The sequence below is a fragment of the Megalops cyprinoides genome, chromosome 10, assembly GCF_013368585.1.
Source record: "Megalops cyprinoides isolate fMegCyp1 chromosome 10, fMegCyp1.pri, whole genome shotgun sequence".
Lineage (NCBI taxonomy): Eukaryota > Metazoa > Chordata > Actinopteri > Elopiformes > Megalopidae > Megalops > Megalops cyprinoides.
This window is the reverse complement of record NC_050592.1, coordinates 8,969,948-8,989,944: the sequence shown is the minus strand read 5'-3', so window position 1 is coordinate 8,989,944 and position 19,997 is coordinate 8,969,948. Positions and strand designations below refer to the sequence as shown.

At 41.0% G+C, this 19,997-nt stretch overlaps 2 protein-coding genes and 1 long non-coding RNA gene across 4 annotated transcripts; 2 read left to right on the top strand and 1 right to left on the bottom strand.

Annotated features, from left to right (window-relative positions):
• Positions 1-1,127: 1,127 nt before the first annotated feature.
• Positions 1,128-1,883, top strand: LOC118784242. 2 transcript variants are annotated; one of them, XR_005005241.1, is made up of 3 exons: positions 1,128-1,221; positions 1,447-1,611; positions 1,791-1,883. It is a non-coding gene; the product is annotated as an uncharacterized LOC118784242 (long non-coding RNA). The 2 variants fall into 2 exon arrangements; XR_005005240.1 differs by having other exon boundaries at positions 1,200-1,221; positions 1,424-1,611.
• A 2,815-nt stretch (positions 1,884-4,698) lies between these two features.
• Positions 4,699-8,634, top strand: si:dkey-26c10.5 (uncharacterized protein LOC563797 homolog). The gene is made up of 6 exons (XM_036538284.1): positions 4,699-5,151; positions 5,306-5,404; positions 7,015-7,134; positions 7,550-7,701; positions 7,862-7,962; positions 8,051-8,634. The coding sequence occupies exons 1-6, from the start codon at positions 5,067-5,069 to the stop codon at positions 8,193-8,195; spliced, it is 702 nt and encodes a 233-aa protein (XP_036394177.1). The 5' UTR covers positions 4,699-5,066; the 3' UTR covers positions 8,196-8,634.
• Positions 8,635-8,724: 90 nt separating this feature from the next.
• Positions 8,725-19,997, bottom strand: trpv6 (transient receptor potential cation channel, subfamily V, member 6). The gene is made up of 17 exons (XM_036538143.1): positions 19,879-19,997; positions 17,248-17,408; positions 16,711-16,808; positions 15,787-15,909; positions 15,016-15,156; positions 14,199-14,297; positions 13,795-13,970; positions 13,374-13,520; positions 13,176-13,255; positions 12,635-12,770; positions 12,451-12,537; positions 12,229-12,305; positions 11,557-11,722; positions 11,097-11,163; positions 10,727-10,995; positions 9,798-9,904; positions 8,725-9,331 (listed from the first exon to the last, which is right to left on the bottom strand). Exons 2-17 carry the CDS (start codon positions 17,376-17,378, stop codon positions 8,995-8,997), a joined length of 2,241 nt encoding a protein of 746 aa, XP_036394036.1. The 5' UTR covers positions 17,379-17,408; positions 19,879-19,997; the 3' UTR covers positions 8,725-8,994.

Genomic DNA, 19,997 nt, shown 5'->3' with positions numbered 1-19,997 from the left:
GGGTTGTGCCGATGGCATCGGTACTCCACTGCCGATGTTTCGCACACATCAACGATTCTAAGAAAAAAAAAACTTTGTTTACAATATACCTACGTTATACAGTGACTTCTTTTCTCTTCTCGTCACGCCTCCTTGGCACTGTTAGAGAAAACCGAAGGCCAAAGTAGAGCACCAAATGCATTTATTTATTTACTTACCTATTTAGTTACCGCATTTTATGTCAGCTGAAAGGGAAATTGGCAACAATATACTGACAGGTGCGACACTTTGATTATACCTGTCAGAGTTATAAAGTGCGCTATAAACGACATATTAAAGTTTATTGTAAAACTTCACATTAGATTCAAGTTTATTGTCATTGTGCAGAGTACAGGTACATCTGACCAAAGACCACAGTGTAAAATTCCGCTTCCTTGAGTGCCCTCAGAACTTCGCACTTTACTATACCGCTCTGGGATGGAAGATTTGGTAAAGTTTTCCTCACTAGGGAGCTTGTATTGTGTTTGTCACTCCCGTTCCTGAAAATTCCACAGGGAGATGAACTCAAAGTGCCCACGGATATTGGTTGTGTCGCCATCTTTTGCAGATACTTACCACTTCCAAAGGCGACAGGTAACATTGCAAAGACCTTAAGGTTCCCTTTTTCATCACGTGTAAAGCTCTCGTTTTAGTAAATGCACCAGCCTTTGTACAATAGTGGTAGCTGCAGATGAACCCGGAATTTACAAACTGTTACAACTTGATACTTGCGAATAATTAGGCTCCACATCATATATGATTCAGTATATAATTGGCATGACATATAATAAGTTTTTACGAATTAGGAAGATGTTTTATTATTATGAATAATCCTAAGAAAATAAAATAATTTAAATGACTAATGATTTTAGACATATTTTAGACAATTTTATCAGCGCTAGAAAATCATTAACCTATATACAGCTGGACTTTCCCTCCCCCTTCCCGGATAACGTCAAACATCTTGCCAGGAGAAATGTGATAATGTCAATGATATGATATGGCCCAACCCTATTTTTCAGTTACAAAAGAAATGTGCCAGAAGAAGCAAATCTGCTGATAAATATAGTGGTTTTTGGCTGGGCAAAGGACCCACTGAAATATCTGCCTTTGAGAAGAGAGGAAGAGAAAGACTTATAAAATAAATGACAAAGAGGAAGCGTTCCCAGACAGAAAAGTACATAAGAGACACGACATTTTACTGTAAGTCATGCCATTGTGAATTTCTTGACAATTTGAACATAAACCAAAGAGCAGTGTGTTGCATCTGTATGTCTTCCACATGCAGACCTTTTTGCCTTTCATTTAAGAGGTGTTGGTTATATTATTGTTACTGATTAATACAATATTTGACCCTAATACTGGAAAAAAAAAGTTTTTAAAAATAGTATTGTTTTTTTACTAGTCTTTTGAGTTTTTCCCCAGAAGGAGGGAATTTTGAGAAATTCTTCCGAGAAATCAAAAAGAAACAGCAAAGAGACACAATGATGGAAATGGAAAAAATGAAGAATGAGGAGGCCTTGGAAGATGACATAGAGACAAAAGAAGAAAAGGAGAAAGGGGGAGAGAAGGAAAAAATCTCAGAAGCCACTGGTAAACAAACTGGCACCTTATAATCAGTTCTCCTTATAATGTTTAGTAGCTGCTCTTATCTGCTCCTCTCCATTTATGCGTACTTGTTGTACTTCTTGAATAGCTCTCTGTTTCTCTACAACCCTTCCCTTGTTTTCTGTCTCCATCTCTCCAACAGTCTGTCTCTGTTTGTCTCACAGAGGAGACGGGTGAAACTGTCTACTATAAGCTGGACAATCCAGCAGAAGACATCTATTCAGCTCCTGGCTTTCCTTGGCCCTCCACTGCAAACATAAAAGGTACAACTATCAGTGTCTGATGGCTAATACAGTTTTTTTCCCTTTGCAAAAGAATTGCATTGAAACTATTAGGTAAAATACCAAAACCCTTACCAAAACTTACTGCAGCTCGCAAGACTCTAAGTTGTCCTTAACACCAGAACGGCGTCTGCAAGTGATCAACACGACAACATCAGTATCTCATCCGCTGACTGTATATCTTAGCATGTATAGTTCAAACCATATTTAAAAGGTAGAGAAATTACACTGAGCAATATGAACAACCTTTTTAACAACATCTTTACATAGGTTACTGACATATAATCTGTCAATTGAGTGGGGATGTCAGATTAGCTTTATAAAATGAGTTCCAAAACGATTTTTCAGATTTCTGGGTCCTTATTTCCAGGTACACTGTACGCCACAATTAAAACATTCAAGATATCTTAAAAACAAGAAATGCATTGTCTTTGCATTAAGCCTCTGCAATTGTCTGCTGGCTTTGAATTTTCAAATGTACAAAATTTTTATAGCTTTGTAAAATTCACATATGTACTGTATGTGAGTGCATTCTGTTTTGTTTTGAGTTTTCTATGCAATAGAGTGACGTAATGATCCCAGAAATGTAACATAAAATCAGCGTAGGTGTTGATTTACATACTGCAACAGTGTCCTGTAACTGAAATAGCGCAAATCAGAGGCACAAGAATGAGGACTAGAATAGCCAAGAAGGCAACTGCATTTGAAAAAGTAAATCAATGTTCTGTTTCAGGGCGTTTTCTTTAAAAGGTCCCATGAATTTAATATTACTGCGCAAATATAACTTTATAATCACATGGCCATTTTTGTTACTAGAATTAAAGTTGATCTTCTTCCTGTAGAGCCGCATTAATCATTTTCCCAAGGCTGTAATGAAATAGCTATATAGTTTATATATAGTTTATTAGGCTTTTTTGACATTTGGTATTGCAAAAAGTGCTCTTGAAATTTGATGCAAAAACGAAATTGTCAAATGAGTTGCTGGAAAAAAGAAAAGAGGAATAGAGACTGAGAGGGTGAAAGAGAACTTTGTTGATCAATGTTGCATGTTTTTCTGTAAGTACTACGACTGTAAGATCTATTGCTGCTGCTGATATATTAAACTCTGACATGACAATGGTCAGCACTGTATTGCATGTACAGTCTAATTAAACACTTACGGTATCCAGCCTTTAAAATAGCTAATAAATGGCCCTGTTTCACAGGAAAATCGGAAATGATGCTAGTCATACCAAACAATGTCAGTAATGAACATGTAATCTGGGATATTTTAGGTAGAAGCGGAAGAACCAAATGGTTGTGCAAAGTGTGGCCGCCAGACAACTTCTGCTTTTTCCACAAAGAGATGGACTGAAGTCCTTAAAATAGCTTGCCTGAAAGAACTTCCATAAAGATATTGTATGGCTCACCCAGTTAAGGTGCTTGTTATGTATGTCCTACAATTCAGACCCAGGTTTGAGTCTAAGGAGTGCTATTTGCTCAAGGTTAGCGGGACTCCATAGTGAGGGAACACAATTGGCTTTTTTTCTGCTGGGAGGGGATGGGTTTGCCTTGCTGCACTGGATTTTTAAGTGTCTGCGTGTCCCTCAAACGATGTCAGTGCAGATGCTCCTATCCTCCATGCGGTATTCACTTCACTGTTTTGTGCTGTAGGAATTGTGGTCTGAAAAAATGGCTACTGGCTATGTGTGAGCATATCAGAGAAGTGCATCTGTCTCCCCACAGCATTCTTATACAAGTGTAGGGGATGTGCAAAGAGGTGAACCTAAAGCAGGATGATTTCCAAGTTTGGCGAAATGGCAAAAAGCATAAAGACTGAGATACTGAATGCTTACCCATGTCTGCTGGTTTTATAGATTCCTTGCTTTGCACCTATGGCTCAGCCATAACCATTGATTTTTATACTAGGTCCCTCGACATATTAAATTAGTACTGTGACTGAATAGTTCCAGTGTGAATTCTTTGCCGTATTTAAAAGTGCCCAACTTTTGTTATTCATTTTAAAGATTTTACTTGTATTGCAGCAGCATTTTATTTTTTACATTTTTTATTTGTCAACGCAAGCACACAAAATGTATCCTTTCCAGGAAGGCTCGATGTAGTATTGAGAGGAGAGTGGTATCTTGTCAACAAAGTCAGTATAAATAACCCTAAATCCCTTTTGCGTGTTTTTTTTTTCTTTTTCATTTTACTGTCATAGACAAAAATCTGAAATGGGAAACTGAACTGTTTTCCCATGCACATTTCAAAAAATAGAAATGGATGAGTTGTTTGACTGCTTCATCCCCAGGAGGGGGGAAAAGTTGGCCAAGAGCACAAAGCTGTGCTGTTTTTGATGGCTGACCACTTCTCTATTGACAAACATTTCTCTGCCTTATTGCGCTGGGGTGTCCAGTGTTAAGGCAGGTGTAGGTTGTCAGAGGTCACTGCGTGGCATGACCTTGAATTTCCCCCTTGACACCCTGCAACATGACCACGTAAAGGAACTGTCACTGCAGAACTTTGGTTAGAGAGCTGTATGATGTGAGGCTTCAAAAAGCACCCATTTCATGAGTGAAAACCTTCAGTGGGGCTGGTGAGGAATGATATAAAGATGAAAAGATGCCCTTGTGTCTGCTGATCAAGACTGAAACCCGGTGCAGTTTACAGAATAACAGGACAATTGCACCCCAAACACAGCCCTATCTCATGTTTTGACCCACAGGGGAGCGAGCTATCCGTGGACCCCTTCAAGGTCTCCACATCTGTATAAACTTTGAATGCAGACACAACCATGGACGCGCATTCCCGCGTGCGCGCACGTACTTAAAATATGACCGAGTGAGCTAGCTAGGTAAGGAAAATCAATTAAAAAAATGGACAAAACCTACTGGGAAAGAAACATGAGGAAAGACAGGCAAAGTATTGTGTTAGCGAATTAATTATAAATCAGAACGGGTCGTTGTCATAGGAACAGTGAAAAGAATTCGCCCCCTGCCAAAAACTGAACAGACGCCATTTCCTGTACCAGACAGACAACAAACGCTCCTACGCGATAAAAGCTGCAGACTCAGTGTCACCCACTGCTGCAGCTATCCGCGAGCGGAAACAGCATTTAAGAAACGTACAAGTAAAGGAACATATCGTAGCCAGCTCAACTTCAGCTGTTCATTATTTGCAATGTATATCAAATTCTGTCGGACTTACGACAACGGGGACGACAACACTAAATGGCCAGACCAATCAAAGAAACTGCAAGGGACAGGTAGCCACACATTTAAGAGTTTTAATAGTTTTTAGTTTTAGATTTAAATAGATTTGGTATCATTTCTGATGATGTTTATCTAGTTGTTTAACTCTTTTGAATGAAGGAATCGGGTGATTCCACATATATTTACTGATCTGTGTCCATTACCTAGACCTTTGCAGGAGAGTTCAAGTGTACCGAGGATTGTCCGTGATTCTCTCCATCCTCGCACTAATCCTTGCGGCCGCAGTGATCTTTCTCAGTGTCAAACGTAAGTATATCAAACGTGTCATAGTGATGTTTCTTCCCGTGAAATATAGCCTTAGTGCAAATGAAAACTTAAAGAGACATGCTTTGTTTTGTTTGTTTTCTATGCATTGTCATTATCGGCATTTAGCAGATCAGCGCGACTTACACAGGTTACAATTTTTACATGTTATCCATGCATACAGCTGGATATTTACTGAGGCAATTGTGGGTTAAGTACCTTGCCCAAGGGTATAACAGCAGTGCCCCAGCGGGGAATCGAACCAGCAACTTTTCGGTTATTACCCCTGCTCCTTGCCACTATGCTACACTACACTACACCGCCACTGCAAACTATCATCTTATAGTTACAGTATCTGAAGTTTTTTGAAAGCAATATTCATATATTCGATGTCATAAACGTTTGTCTGTTAAATATCATTTAAGTATTGATATATAGCTCGTATTAGCTTAATATGATAGCCACAATACTTAACGACGGTGCCAGATACTAAGTTCATAAAGTAGGGTCTTGTCAAAACTTGTAAATCCAAGAAGAAATCAAAACTCTGCAAAAAGACTATCCAAAGCTATGGTAATTTTGTAATTTTTGCAAATTGACATGAACAATAGAAAGTTGTGCGTTGTATAAAAAAATTGCTTGCATCATACGATGTAGATGATACGGCAGAAGCAATGGCCTCACATCTATTAAAATCTTACGTGAACACTTTTACTAAAATTATATTTGACAGACCTTTAATAGATGCATCTAAATGTATAATACCAAACATAGAAATGACATCAAAAATTAACTGTATGCTTATCTAATGGTGTTCACCCTATATTAGGATTTGTAGTTACTGAATGTCATTCTTTATTTTCCGCCAGTTAACCTTGAATGTATACACCCATCTGCATAAAATAATTTGAGCATAGTAGCATTATAAAAATACAGTAAATAGTGTATATTTTAATAAAATAGTATTTTAACCATATTTAACCAGACTTTACCTCTAATGATTACAATAAATGACACAGGTTTTTTTATGAAGCCACACCAGTGGATGGAAAAAGGAAAAAATACTCAGTATTTAAGAGAAATAAACCATTTTGCCGAATCAGCAGTTCTGTGTCATATTTTGTGATAACTCTTGCAAAAGCATTTCTTCTAAGGAATTACACACCATTCTGTTCCATATTTATTTTTAACACTTTTAGTTGGCAGACACCTTGGGATAATTACACCAAAAAAACATTTTAACACTTATAATGCCTTTAAAATCAATAATCAGTTACTCAATAAATATGAAGGGATATAATTTTTTTTAATGCAACGCATTTATATAATTAGTGGTAGAAAAAAAATAATATGTAGACAAAATAAATCATCATATCATCAGCTCATAAGCACTAGGTTTCCAAAAGACATTTGGTAATCCTTTCACACGCAAGCATTGTCCATCTTATTCCAGTCATGCCACTTTAGGAGGTATTAAACTTGCTGTGCTTTTATTTATGGCACATGCTTTAAAAATATATTCTTCTCATAACTGTGCGACACTCATAACTACTTGCTAAACTGGCTTTCTAGTGTAGGTGCCTAAAAACTGCTCTGTGTCATGGTCTCCTCAGTGCAGACTCGGGCTGTTTGTTTGGAGAAGGAGACAGCGACTCAAGATGTTAAGGTCCTGCCTCCACAAACATGCAGTGCTGAGAAGTGCAGAGCAATGTATCCACAGGAACAAACTCAAGGTAACCATTGTGCTGATCCAAAGTCGTGTCATTGGCTCAGTGGTTTCTGTTGCAGTTCTGATGTGCAGCGCTAAGTCTTGTGTCCTGATGGTGTGTAAAACGCATACTGCATGTGCACCGAATGAAGAACCGACAGGAGCAGTGCATTTTGCATATTTTATTAATCTTCCCACACACTGTCAGCCTGCTGTATACTACAGGATGTGTGTGTGCGTTGTCTCTCTGTAAACTGTTAGCGTTGATATCACCTTATCCAGCTGGGTCAGTGTGTGACCAACGTGTCTTTGTGTATCATGTGCACTCACCTCAAGTTGGAGTGGATACAGTGAACTATTTCCTCATGTATACTCACAGATACTTTTTCTGGGCAAGTCCTAAAGTTGAGGTGTGCAGTAACATTTTCTGTGTGTTCTAGTTCGTGCGTGCTTTGCATGTGATCCAGGCTGGCAGCAGTTTGAAGACTCCTGTTTTTACCTATCACGGGAACATCGTACCTGGATTGGCAGTAGGGAGGTGTGCAGGCAGAGAGCTGGAGATCTGGCTGTCATAGACAACGGAAGAGTGCAGGTACCCCTCCTCTCGTGACCACGATCACAACCTCTAACTCCCCAATTCAGCACAGCGGAGGAACATTCTCACTGCCTCGGTGCTGAAGTTCTGTAGTGTTATGTCCAGTCAGCGTTCACATCAGTTCGTAACCAAATCGACCATGAATCACCCCCCTCAGGAGTTTCTGACCAAGAAAGGGAACCTGATGTACTGGATCGGCCTGAGCTGGGATGGAACCAGAGGATGGGTCTGGGTCAACAATGCCACAGTGGGAGAAAGGTGAATGCGGCGTTTGGGCTAGTGCGGTTGAAGACTGAGCTGTTGCTGCGCGTATACTATACTAAGCTCTGTCCTTTTCCCACTGCAGTTACTGGTCCAACAGCAGAGAAGTGGGGGACTGTGGATTTCTGACCGGGAGAGAAGACCACAGGAGCAGCTGGAGCCAGTCTCCGTGTACATACAACGCTGCCTACATCTGTCAGAAAGATGCGAAACAGGTGGCCGTCGCGTAACGACCCGCTGGTCTCAGTTACTACTACCACCTCTTGGTCATTCATGTCTTTCCAATCATTTAAAAACATAATGCATGCAGCTACAATGTTAAATCAAATGGAGGGGGGAAAAGAGGTTTTAACTAAATGTAGTCACACTTAAAATGCTAATTATCAGCCGCATGGTAGTAGTAGTAGCTTGAGCTGGAAAAGTGGCTTGAAAAAAATGGATGGATTAACTTCCACAGAGGCATTGGCGATACTGCATTATTATTCATTGTAAACTGCTGGGAATGTAGAGAACTACTGGCGTTTTTTTTGCACTAAACAATGAGCATTAACTTCCACATTTCATACATATCTTTCTGTTGAAGCATTGAAAAGTGAAATTTTTGCACTAAACCACAATTAACATCCATATTCAATATGTTTCATTCTATTAAAGGCATTAAAAAAAGTATAAAATAAATGTCTTTCTCTTGTGCCTGTCCTGAATAGTACTATTATAATCATTTTATTCTTCAATGAATAGACAGAGGATGAGGTGAAAAAGACAGATGGACCTGAATAATGTCAATGCAGTGTTAGGATTCATGAGCTTTCAATGTATACAGTATAATAATATTCAGATAACATTTCAACCCTGGGACACCAACGTAAATGGAAAAAAAAATTAAAATACAATCAATTCCTTCCCTACATATTATGTATAAATTCACACAATACTGTATCCATTTATTGCACATCACCCTAAGTATTGTCAAGATTTGATTTACCACCATTATATATTGACATGGTATGGCTGGCTCTCGGTCAAATCTCAGACGAACTCGACCTCCTGCGTCTCCTGCGTGTGGGCATCCATCTCCGCTTCGAGACCCAGCACGCTCCGGCGAATCACCGGCCAGCCTTTCAGGGACTTCCGGTTAGGGTTCGACCCAGTTCTCTCCAGGGTTTTGATAAGCGGGATGACAGGGGTGGCACCGTGAGAGATATCGGGCTTTTCGGGCTTTTCGGGCTTCTCGGACTTCTCTGGCTTCTCCTGCTTCTCTGGCTTCTCTGACTCCTCCCCTTCCGGAACGGGATCGTCGTCCTTGGAAAAAGCATTGACGTAGCGACGGATCTTCTGTACACACTGGTCATTTCGATCCTCCACTCTGTGACGGGATTTTGAGAGATGATGTGATATTATTTGTACAGCCTGCAGTTTAAACTAGTGTGGACAGAAGGTGATGACGCTTCTTTGACTTCTACAAGGTATTGCTCATAAATGCTTTATGCTTTGTTTTTGTCAAAAACCTGTTCCTTTTAGTGCACCTCTTCCTATATAGGGCATTTTGTAGAGCACAAGGCTAGAGCTTGAACAAGGGTGAATCCAAATATCTTTATTTCACTTTTGCTCTGGGGGAAAGGTGACCACTGTGTAAATATTTATTGCACACATTTGAATTTTCAAGGAGGACGACTTCTGTCATTTAAGATTTGTGCAGAACCTCCTATGTGCACATTTTGTCCCCCTGGTATAAGTTACATAAGGCATGCAGGACCTGTCTTCAGAGCTCTTCCTAAATTCAAGCCCCCAGCACTACCCACACTGTCACCTTCCACGTAGTAAGATCTTACCGGAGGTACCAGCGCTCACCCAGACCGTACAGAACACCGCACACACCAAGTCGAGGCCACAGACACCGAGGCAGTCTCCGTTCCAGCATCAGAGTGGTTGCCACGACCTACGGGGGGCAGACAGAGCGGGAAAAACCACAGAAATGTAAATGAGAAACAGGCAGGCTTTCAGACATAACAGGGAGATCACAAGGCAGATTAGGTGGTAAACTGTAAACACACGGATGTGGTGTTGCATAAATGGCAGATGAACCAACTTGACAAAAATGTGCTTGTGTTTATCAAAACAGGAAAGGAAGGGCAAGAACTAGAGACACACGATCATCAGAGGCAAAGAAATAAGAGAGATACTTCCATGCATGGTTCAAACTCTCCTTGCTTGTGTGGACAGCTGCATTAACAAACTGCACTGGGTGTCGTTTATTTTATATGAGCAACTACGCTGTCTGAGTGCGCGAAGAACAGGGCCCGTTCTAATTTCAGACCACTTCCAGTAACTCTGGAAAACAGGGGTGTAATTTCGGCAAGCTTGTTTTAGCTCTTGTTGACGACCAATGCATTCTTGTAATACTTGATGTTATGGAGCAGTCAGAGACACCACTTGTCCTTATTGCTATATGTGTCACTAATAAACAGTGATGGAATAATGGAATAGAATAATGGAAGGGCTATGAACTGTGCAAATGCTATTGGTCGGGTTGGTTCCTGCATGCACACCGAAGTTGATGCAGCATACTAAGTGGTACTTACAACAGGCTTTGCTACCTACTATTAGCTGGACTGATGACCTTGTTTGCTCCTCCTGCTTGTAATCATACTGCAGTTGAACAAGGGGGGAAACTGCAGCCAGATTAAGGGTGCCGTTAGGGCACCAGCAATGACAGACGTGGGAGAGGCATGAGGAGGACGAGGAGGATGAGGAGGAGTACCTGAGTCCTCCAGAGCTCGTCCCTCTCCTGGGCCACCCTCCAGTGCGTGTCGCTCATCATGGCGATGAGCAGGTTGAGGAGGAGGATGTAGGAGACCACGGAGAAAGAGCAGTGTAACACGTGGACGACGGGGTGCGTTCTCAGCGTGTGGTCCACCGGCAGGTCCACCAGCCCCACGCTCAGCTCGAACTGAGAGAAGAAGGCGATGGGGAAAGACCGGTAGGGGGGGAGAGACGAAGGGTCCTGGGTCATGTACCACATCCACAGAGCTGTGGGACGAGGGAAGGGGTGAGCCAGGGACGGAAAATCACAGCTAACTCACGACCAACAGAAAAAAAATAAATTATTTTTAAAAAAGCGGCATACTCACCGCTGACGAATCCAATCAGCACTATGACACTCAGCCACATAAATTTTGTTAAGTCGCCAAATATGATCTGTAACAATGAAAACAGAAACAACAATTAACCATTGTTTTCTTGTGGACCTGACAGGCACATCATCGATTTTCACAGAGAAGCAGACGGGAAAAATATTACATGCTGTAACAACCAGGAAGTGATACAGTGTAGTGATAGTGAGCAGGGGCATTGCTATTGCACCCTTGGGCAAGGTACTGAACCCACAACTGCCTCAGTAGATATCAGTTTTTTTAAAGGATTAAATTGTAACCTGTGTAAGTTGCTCTGGATAGGAGCATTTGCTAAATAACAATAATGTAATGTAATGAAGATACTCTCAAGGCCAACAGAAGTAGAGAGTGTCATACTTTAACTGGAGTGGGTCAGGGTTAGGGTTGGGGGGAGGGGGGGGGGGACAGGAGTGCATACCTTTTGGATCATGATGACGTAGGGTCCCAGCATTTGAAACCCGCGGGCGAAGTACATGACGTTGCACCACCCCAGGACCAGACTGATGGCCATCAGAACCATCTCCCCAGGCATCCCACTCGCCCGCAGCACACAGAGCAGCACCACCACACACGCGTAGCTGATCCTGAACACCAGGGGGCAGCGGTTAGCATACAGTGTATACAGCATATAATGTTGGTGGCCATTTTGGCAGCCAGTATCTTCTGAACACAAAACCATATTTTTTTCCCCATTTGGGGAAAAAAATTAAAATTGTAAACAGTAGTTCAGTTTGATGCAAGGCAAGGAAGATTGTGTGTTAATAGCCTTGATGCGACTTGTAACCTGGTACTCCATGCTAACTAAAACTGATAGCATGTACATCCTTCAATGTGCAACATCTAACATGCATATTCTCACTAGGTTTCTATTATTTTTATATCTACATACATGGAAGTCACCAAAAGTCACATTGGGGTTTAGTGATGGTAAGGCAATTTGTAAACTGAAAGTCTGCATAAAACATGAAAAAAAATCTAACTGGCCATAGGCTATACAAACAACTGAGTCAAATCTGACTGAAAACACTTCCCAAGATCCAAAAAGCTGTATCCACATAACAAGAAAGTGGAGTGAGACAACATGGCTTACAGAATGACGTGGAAGGGACCCCCAAGTGCCGTCTGACCGAAATATCGCTTGGCTCCAACTCTCAGTATATCAGGAATCTGGGGATTGAAAAATCAGTACACTATTCAAAATACCAGCTGAATGGCAAGCCAGCATCAATGTCTAGATGTCAAAAAATTTGAACTTTATACAGTTGTGAAAGCATAAGCACAAGTGTAAGAAGCACACATGTGTTACATTTACCTCCAGTAGCAGAATAATCAGAGCGCCCAGGACACTGATCATTTCTCCCACCAAACGCAAGTGGTCCTCATAAGTCACATAGCTTTCCTAAAACAGCAGGAAAACAATATTTTTAATGCTGCGTGAATGCAAACACCCACTGGCTGAGTTAAACGCACACACATACACACAAATGTGTACATACCGCCAGAGTTTTCTGAACGCGGATCGTATAGTCATTGTCATAAACTGTGTAATTCGCGGGGGCGTCCTTCATGGGTCGGTATACACAACATAGTGTGAATGTTCCAATATACAGGAGATACACCAGCAACAACAACCTACAGTGCATAACAAAAACAACACAAAACAACAGGAATAACATTACATTATGTCCTAATAACCCAATGTGTGGTGTCATGGTTATAGGTGCTGGCTTCTAACCATGAGGCTGTGAATTTGAACCCCAGGCAGGCCTCTGGACACTTGTGCATTGTACACTGAATTGCCTCCATAAAACAGTCTTTACTTGGCTCGATAGAATATGCAAGAGGATTCAGAGGATAAAGCAAAAATTCAGTAATTGTCCAACCAGAAACGGTCCAAAAGTTCAAGGTATCAACATCAATGGCCTAAAAAAATGAAATGTGATTAAAAGGTATCAAAATGCTGGAAAGCACAGCATACTTGTTCGTATATGTATCAACCTGTTTAAATAGCAATGTTCCTGTGAGGAAAATAGTTACCTAAAATAATGTTTCCCATACAGATTCCACTTGAGACTGACCAACTGCCTGACTGGAGTCACATCCAGTATCCTTCTAGCCTGAGAGAGGAGACAAGGGAAGACTTATCTGGATGCACACACAGACTTATAGGGCAAGGACGCAACCACATTATCTGCCATGCACAGGAAGTTAATATAAACCCTTCCCATCATTCACCTCTCTCTTCTGACTGCCCACAATGAGCTCCAGCACTGAGAGGTCATCAGCCCAGGAGTCTATCTCTGTCATGTCGTACAGACTTGAGGTGACAGGTCCCAGGCTCCACTGGACTATCCGCCTCCGGTTTACCAGGTGCTGGAACACCTGAGAGAGAGAGAGAGAGAGAGAGAGAGAGAGAAAGGGAGAGAGAGAGAGAGAGAGAGAGCACTGTATCACATTTAGTCACCTGGCAGACATTCTTATCCAGATGCAAATTTAGAGACATAGCGAAGGGACAAAAGTAAATAATTAAGCCACTTAAACAATGGTACATGTGTGGGAATGGAAGTATCAACATAACCATAAATAGGTGATATCACTATCATCAATCAGTCCATAGCTATACAGGGTATTAATGCCACCGTGCCCCCCTTCTCACCACTACGTTGCCCTCCTTGGCGGCCAGTTTGAACGGTGTGAGTCCACGGTAGTTGGGCAGCACGCTTAACGGCACTGCCACGTCCATCTCTGCGTCCCTGGCCAGGAGCAGGTCCACTATCTGACAGGCGATGGTTTTGTTGGGCTGCAGCACCAGGATGTGCAACACGGTGTTCCCTGAAGAGACAGAGGGAGCAAGCGAGAGAGAGGGAGAGGGAGAGAGAGAAAGGGACACAGAACAAAATAAGGAAATTGATCACTAATAGGTTTTAAATGGGAATTTAATCTAAAATAAATTCACATTGTAGAACACAGGCAGGGAGAGGCAAGACATAGATGGGCACTGAGAGAGAAAAGGAAAAGGTGGACTTACAGACAGAAAAGATAAGTGAAAGAATGTATTACCAAGGTAGTCCTGGGCCCTGATGTTGGCCCCAGCATCAATCACCATGGAGACAATCTCCTCATTCCCCATACAGCTGGCAAATGACAGGATATGCTCACCTGTGGGTAAAGACAATTCAGCTTGAGTACTAAAGCACTGCCAAGTTTTCCCAAGATGCAACATGACACTAGCCACACACTTCCAACTATCATACAGAAACAGACACAGAAACACTGTCCTAAAAATCTTTTTTCTTTTGATAAATAATAGACTGGCTTCACTCTTGATATACCATGCAAATACAGCTTAACATACAGACTACACTAGACTTGTTTTCAATCCACAAGAGCATTATTCAAACAGAAAGAATCAGATACACTGCATTACTCCAAGAGCACCTTGTTGCTACAATTATAAAAATAATCCACATCTCATTAATGTACAGTAACAATATGAATGGCAACAATTAATACAACAGAATACAGAACACACTACTGTATATGAAAGTTATCACACAAGAGCCTGTGACTATCTATTCTGCTTGTATAACATTATCTTTTGGCAGAGACACAGTGTCAACTGGACCTTCAGATATTTTTTTCCACACAAAGCAGTTGTATTAAGGGCAAAGTGCAGGCTTTTTTTTAATAAAGTATTGAGATAATTTTCAGTACCTTTCATGATGCACCAAAACTACCGTGCCTGCAGGTTTGTCATGATTGGACTGCACTGTGCCCTACGCTAAGCAGCCCTCACTGTAAGAAGCATGCATGCTCTCAGGTCAGTCTTATGCCTGCACCTGTAGATCAGTTCCCAGGAGGAACAGCCTCCCCTCACCATAGTACATCAGCCCGCCTCTCCTCTTCCGGAAGTACAACCCCGTGACCCTGGGCGTGGCCACGTCCCCTCCTCGGCCAATCAGCTCGCGGACCAAGTTCACGTTCTGGTTCACCACAGCTACGTGGAGAGCAGTCATCCCTGGGAATGAGGAGAAGGACGGCCCGACAAGACACAACATGCTTCAGGACTAAAGGAATAATGTATATGTCTGTAAAATTGCCTGTAACTATTATTCCTAAGTGTTTCACCAATGCTGCAACATACTGGAATTTATTTGATCATCACTACTCCACATATCTGTGTCGAAAAGTAGTCTCAAACTGACCTGAACAAAACTGGCAGACAGCACCCCCTAGTGGGCAACTTCTATAAGATTCTTCAAACTGAGCACAGGTAAGTCATGTAAATTTGTTGTGCCAAGAATTACTTTGAAATAACTACTCATAACTTTGAATTTTGGTGACCCTCTTATTCTGTTAACCATTGCCATAAGTGGCAGCTTGAATTGCTTTTATCCCACTCTGCTGCTAGTAACAGCTGCTGGTGACAATTTCCAAAAAAAATAGTTCATCATGGACTTTGGCTGAACCTCCAAGTCAGTGGGACATACGGCAGACAAAAAAATCTAATCTCTCATGTTGCAGATAAATAAAGAAATATAGCTCAAAACTGAATGTGTTCATTCACGACTCATTTAACAACAAACAGTCAACACAGTCTATATTAAAACATAAATGTTTAAGCTGGGGTGTGTGTTTGTGTAAATACCCTGGTACAGGTCAGAGTTCATGGGCTCATTTATGAGTTCTGGGGCTCCTTCCATCAAGGCCACAGCCGCCTCGAGATTGTCATTTAATACCGCCACATGCAGGGCGGTCTCCCCCAGGGCTCCTGAGAGAGAGAGAGAGAGAGACAGACAGACAGACAGACAGAGAGAGAGAGACAGACAGAGAGAGAGAGACAAAGAGAGAGCATTGTTTAACACACTTGTCTCAACACTTCATTACAACTGACAAAAAACAGAGCAGCACTACCAACCACAACAATGGTCCTCAGAGTGCACTATGCGGCATACAGTAAGGCATCTCAACTACTTGTTCGTGGGGCTTGAAAATGCCTCCAGTGTTTTAAACATTTTACACTCCCTATTGGTGAAACTCTATAATAGCGTATCGCAGCGTATATTAAGTATATGAACAGCAGAGATACATTTTTTAAATATTCAGAGCTACTTATTTATCATGTTCAAAGTAAAGTGCCATCATTTCCTTCTATTTGATTGTCATTGCTGGTAAAAGGGCAGTTGAGAAAATGTAAGTGCTTACTAACCAAATAAAAAAAGACTGGAAAAACAAATATTTCAGGTCCACAGTGAATAACAATCAGGGATGACAGCAGGAAACCAGCAGGAATAACAGCACACATTAACAACAGAAAAACAGGAGACTGTATTCACTCATGGGGCTGGTATACTGGACATACAAGAGAATACTATAATGGAGTTAGAAAAGGTGTCAAATTTTTCAAAGACGCTATTATTTTTTTGATTCTCAGTGACCAAAGGGCCAAGAGAAAGTCCATGCCAAGCCACATTCGACCCCAGGGCATCCTCTTGAATAGCCAAATGTAAGTGAATAGCAGGAGGAAATGGAAGCTGTAATCACCGATGGCTGAGAAAAGGGAGAGGCTCACCTCTTTCAAAGACATCTGTAGAGGGAAACTTCAGCAGCTTCCTTATTGAGCCGACATCATTCTCTTTGGCAGCAAAGAAGAGTGGAATGTCATTTATCCTGAAACATGGAGGAAGAATGAGCATGGGGGGTTAGGAAAATTTGCAAGTACTGACTGAGTGTAAAACTACAGAAAAGTTATGTATTCATTGGCACTTGGCCAAAGCCTTGAAACTACAAGATACTCAATTGACCCTCATGAGAAAAAGAATGGAAAAAGGCAAGCTCACCTGGTAAGCTCATTTGTTTCATTTCAACATTTTTGAGGATTTAATATCACTACCGAGCTAATGTTACAGCCCCCTCAAGTTTAAAATGATCTTTTCTATATGAATTATTGTCTGTATTACTTTTAAAATGATTTCAAAATCCTTCTACAAAACAGAACAGCAACATTAATGGTGCATAATGGACAGATTCACTGCTGTAATTTCATTTTTTGTTATTATGGTTATTATTGTATATTGGGAATAGATATAAATATAAATCTATTACTCACCTCTTGTTCTGCAGAAGAAAAGTCTCATCAAGCATTTGATTCCACCCCTTCCTATTCTGGAGGCGGAACCTCAGCTGACCCCACCAATGATTGAGCTCAGCAGGAGCTGAGCGAGCCAGGGGCGGAGCCATAGCATCAAATGGAGGGTCTGACTGCACTGGCTTGAAGGACAGAGGTGTTTCAAAGGTATTGTTTTTCAAAGAAAAAAATATTTTCATTGTACTGCCCATTTTACTTCATAGTTTTTCTTTCTGCAACTCTGACTCACATAATCCAAATAGTGTACAGTTAATAAACACAGTGGGGACCTGAAACTGTGTGTCATGAGAGATACGGTGAAAGAGAGAGAGGGAGGGGGGAGTGGGAGACAGGTGTGCAGACACCTACAATAATAAGTAAGGTCAGCAAACTGTTATTAGCACATTTACTTCATTTGACTGTCCATGTGTAAGCTCTAATTTGACCAGTAACAGTTTCAAAAATAGTGTTATATACATGGATTATTACAGGATTCAAATGTTTTCAGAACATTTAAACAGCTATTCCAGTGTAAATAACGTCATTACATAGTACAGGCAAACACAGTTTTCACATGTTATTAAAAGCAATCTATCACACTATTTATGAACATACACTTTTAGTGAAATAAAGCAGATTTATCGGGGCTATTGATTCCATTTTAGTGTCAGTTTATTATGTTGACCATTCATGACCAACTGTAATGTCCTTATCTTGTCAGAGAGGTGACTGGGCACCACTGATGAGTTGGTTCCACATGTTGAAAGTAAGTGCTGATAAAAACCAAAAAAGAACACTATCCAGAAAGCTAACATATCCAAATTATCAAGAGAACAATGTCTTTGTGCCATCAGTATTTTGATGGCTGGACTAAAGTCAATACACCATTTGCCATTTTAGACAGTCACAATCAGATTTCCCTTATACTTGCAAGAAGTTCACACAAGGTTACTGTCATTAGAAACAATACCTAGCAGATTCACTATCATTTTAGTGAACGGACATGATGTAGGTAAGGTCATTAAAGAAATTAATATTTCTCTTCAATAATGTTGACAAAGTCACCGGCTAGTAGTGCAAGTGACTACCACTGGAACAAATATAAGCGCTACATCTGCAAGGCATTCTTTTCAAGAAGTTGGAAATACTGTCTTGTGGGATCCTGACCCATTCTTCTCGTATGTCTTTGAGACACATTTGCTGGTTCATTGATCACTGAGCCTTAAATGTCACATTTCATCCCAGTCCATCCCACAAATATTCAGTGGAGCTCAGGTCGGCTCAGTAAGGCCTCCAATGGGGCATAAGTGTCCCATTCTCATCTCCCCAGCTAGCTGCTGTTACACAGGCACCATGGGGAAAAACACTATCCCGCTGAAATGCTGTTAAATTAGGACTATCCCACAGAAAGCACTGCAAGTGAGGTCCCAGGATTTCATCAGAGCAACACCCCACAGTCAGGCTGTCATCAACCGCCACCAATGAATCTCTACAGCAAGCACACTCATACCCAGACCATCACATCTGGACTTCCCCTCTCAGCTGATGTCTTGTGTTAAAGAACACTGGTCCCCAGCATGACTGAACAGCAGCTAAACCGTTTTGGTTCAGGCTGCTGGGACCTGGTGTTTCTGATGAAGTGGAACTGGAGATGGGAAAATGACAGCATGGCGGTGTCATGATCTTGGAGGGGTGCTGTAATTTGTGGTCTCCCAGATCGTGGCCTGTCATTGGCTCATTGCCTTGCCACATTAGAAATGACTGGTTGTGAACATCCCAGACTGTGAGCTACAACTGGCGGAATAACTCCAGCCACCAACATATCAGAGGCACAAAGCTGTTGTTCTCTTGATAGGCGGTTCCTTCAGACAATGTTGTTTTTTTTTTTTAATCAGGCTTAAATCAGGTTATACCATCTCTACGGCAGTGGAAAATCACCTCTCTGACGAATGAAGGGACAAAATGCTTACTCAGAGGTCAAAGCCACTCAACTGTATCATGATCACTTGTGCATCTATGATCAATACATGTGTCAATTATCATTTTATCAGACTGACACCAAAACTGTTTAAGCAACATCTGTGTCAAGTGTATTAAAAGCATAATTTCTTGAAAGCTAAATTGTCTTCTGACACTCACTACACACTTTTACCATGTAAACAGAGATCAGTAGAATTGGCCTGGTAATAGAATACATTACCACAGAAAATGTGAGAATAATATAGTAAATATAATTATAAATGCATAATTATAATTAATTATTATTATGTATAGAAATTTACAGTGGACTACTGGTTGTTGTTGGAATTCAATAGAATGCTCCCATTTCAACAGCACAAATAATGCACCATATTATACATAATGATAATATACCCTGAACGAGTAAGCAATTTTTTGAGACCAATGAAGATGTATAAATTTGATCAAATGTATGAATGAATAATTTATATATTACATGCATTATCAATAATACTGAAATCACTGCCATGAGCATTCTTCAGATAGGTTGTACCAGAACAGTGAACATGGGATTCAAGATGTACAAAAAAGAGAATGATACTAAACAGTAATATTACCAGTGAGAAGAGGAGGAAAGTAGTGATAAAGCCTTACCTTAACAGGTGAAATCAGTTAGCGCCCTTCCAAATTATTATAATTTCACCACTGTATTACGGTATACCATATCCCATTGTTACCCTAGAGCAAATTTTGCACATCCCTATTATCATCAA

What these genes read in the sequence shown, in the direction of transcription:
- si:dkey-26c10.5 (XM_036538284.1), top strand. Translation starts at nt 5,067, where the DNA reads ATGTATATCAAATTCTGTCGGACTTACGACAACGGGGACGACAACACT. An exon ending in AAAGAAACTGCAAGGGACAG is followed by an intron (nt 5,152 to 5,305) that starts GTAGCCACACAT and finishes TCCATTACCTAG; the next exon opens with ACCTTTGCAGGAGAGTTCAA. An exon ending in GATCTTTCTCAGTGTCAAAC is followed by an intron (nt 5,405 to 7,014) that starts GTAAGTATATCA and finishes TGGTCTCCTCAG; the next exon opens with TGCAGACTCGGGCTGTTTGT.
- trpv6 (XM_036538143.1), bottom strand. Translation starts at nt 17,378, where the DNA reads ATGGCTCCGCCCCTGGCTCGCTCAGCTCCTGCTGAGCTCAATCATTGG. An exon ending in GAACTCTGACCTGTACCAGG is followed by an intron (nt 15,157 to 15,786) that starts GTATTTACACAA and finishes CCTCATTCCCAG; the next exon opens with GGATGACTGCTCTCCACGTA. An exon ending in ACGAGCTCTGGAGGACTCAG is followed by an intron (nt 9,905 to 10,726) that starts GTACTCCTCCTC and finishes TGCCCCCCGTAG; the next exon opens with GTCGTGGCAACCACTCTGAT.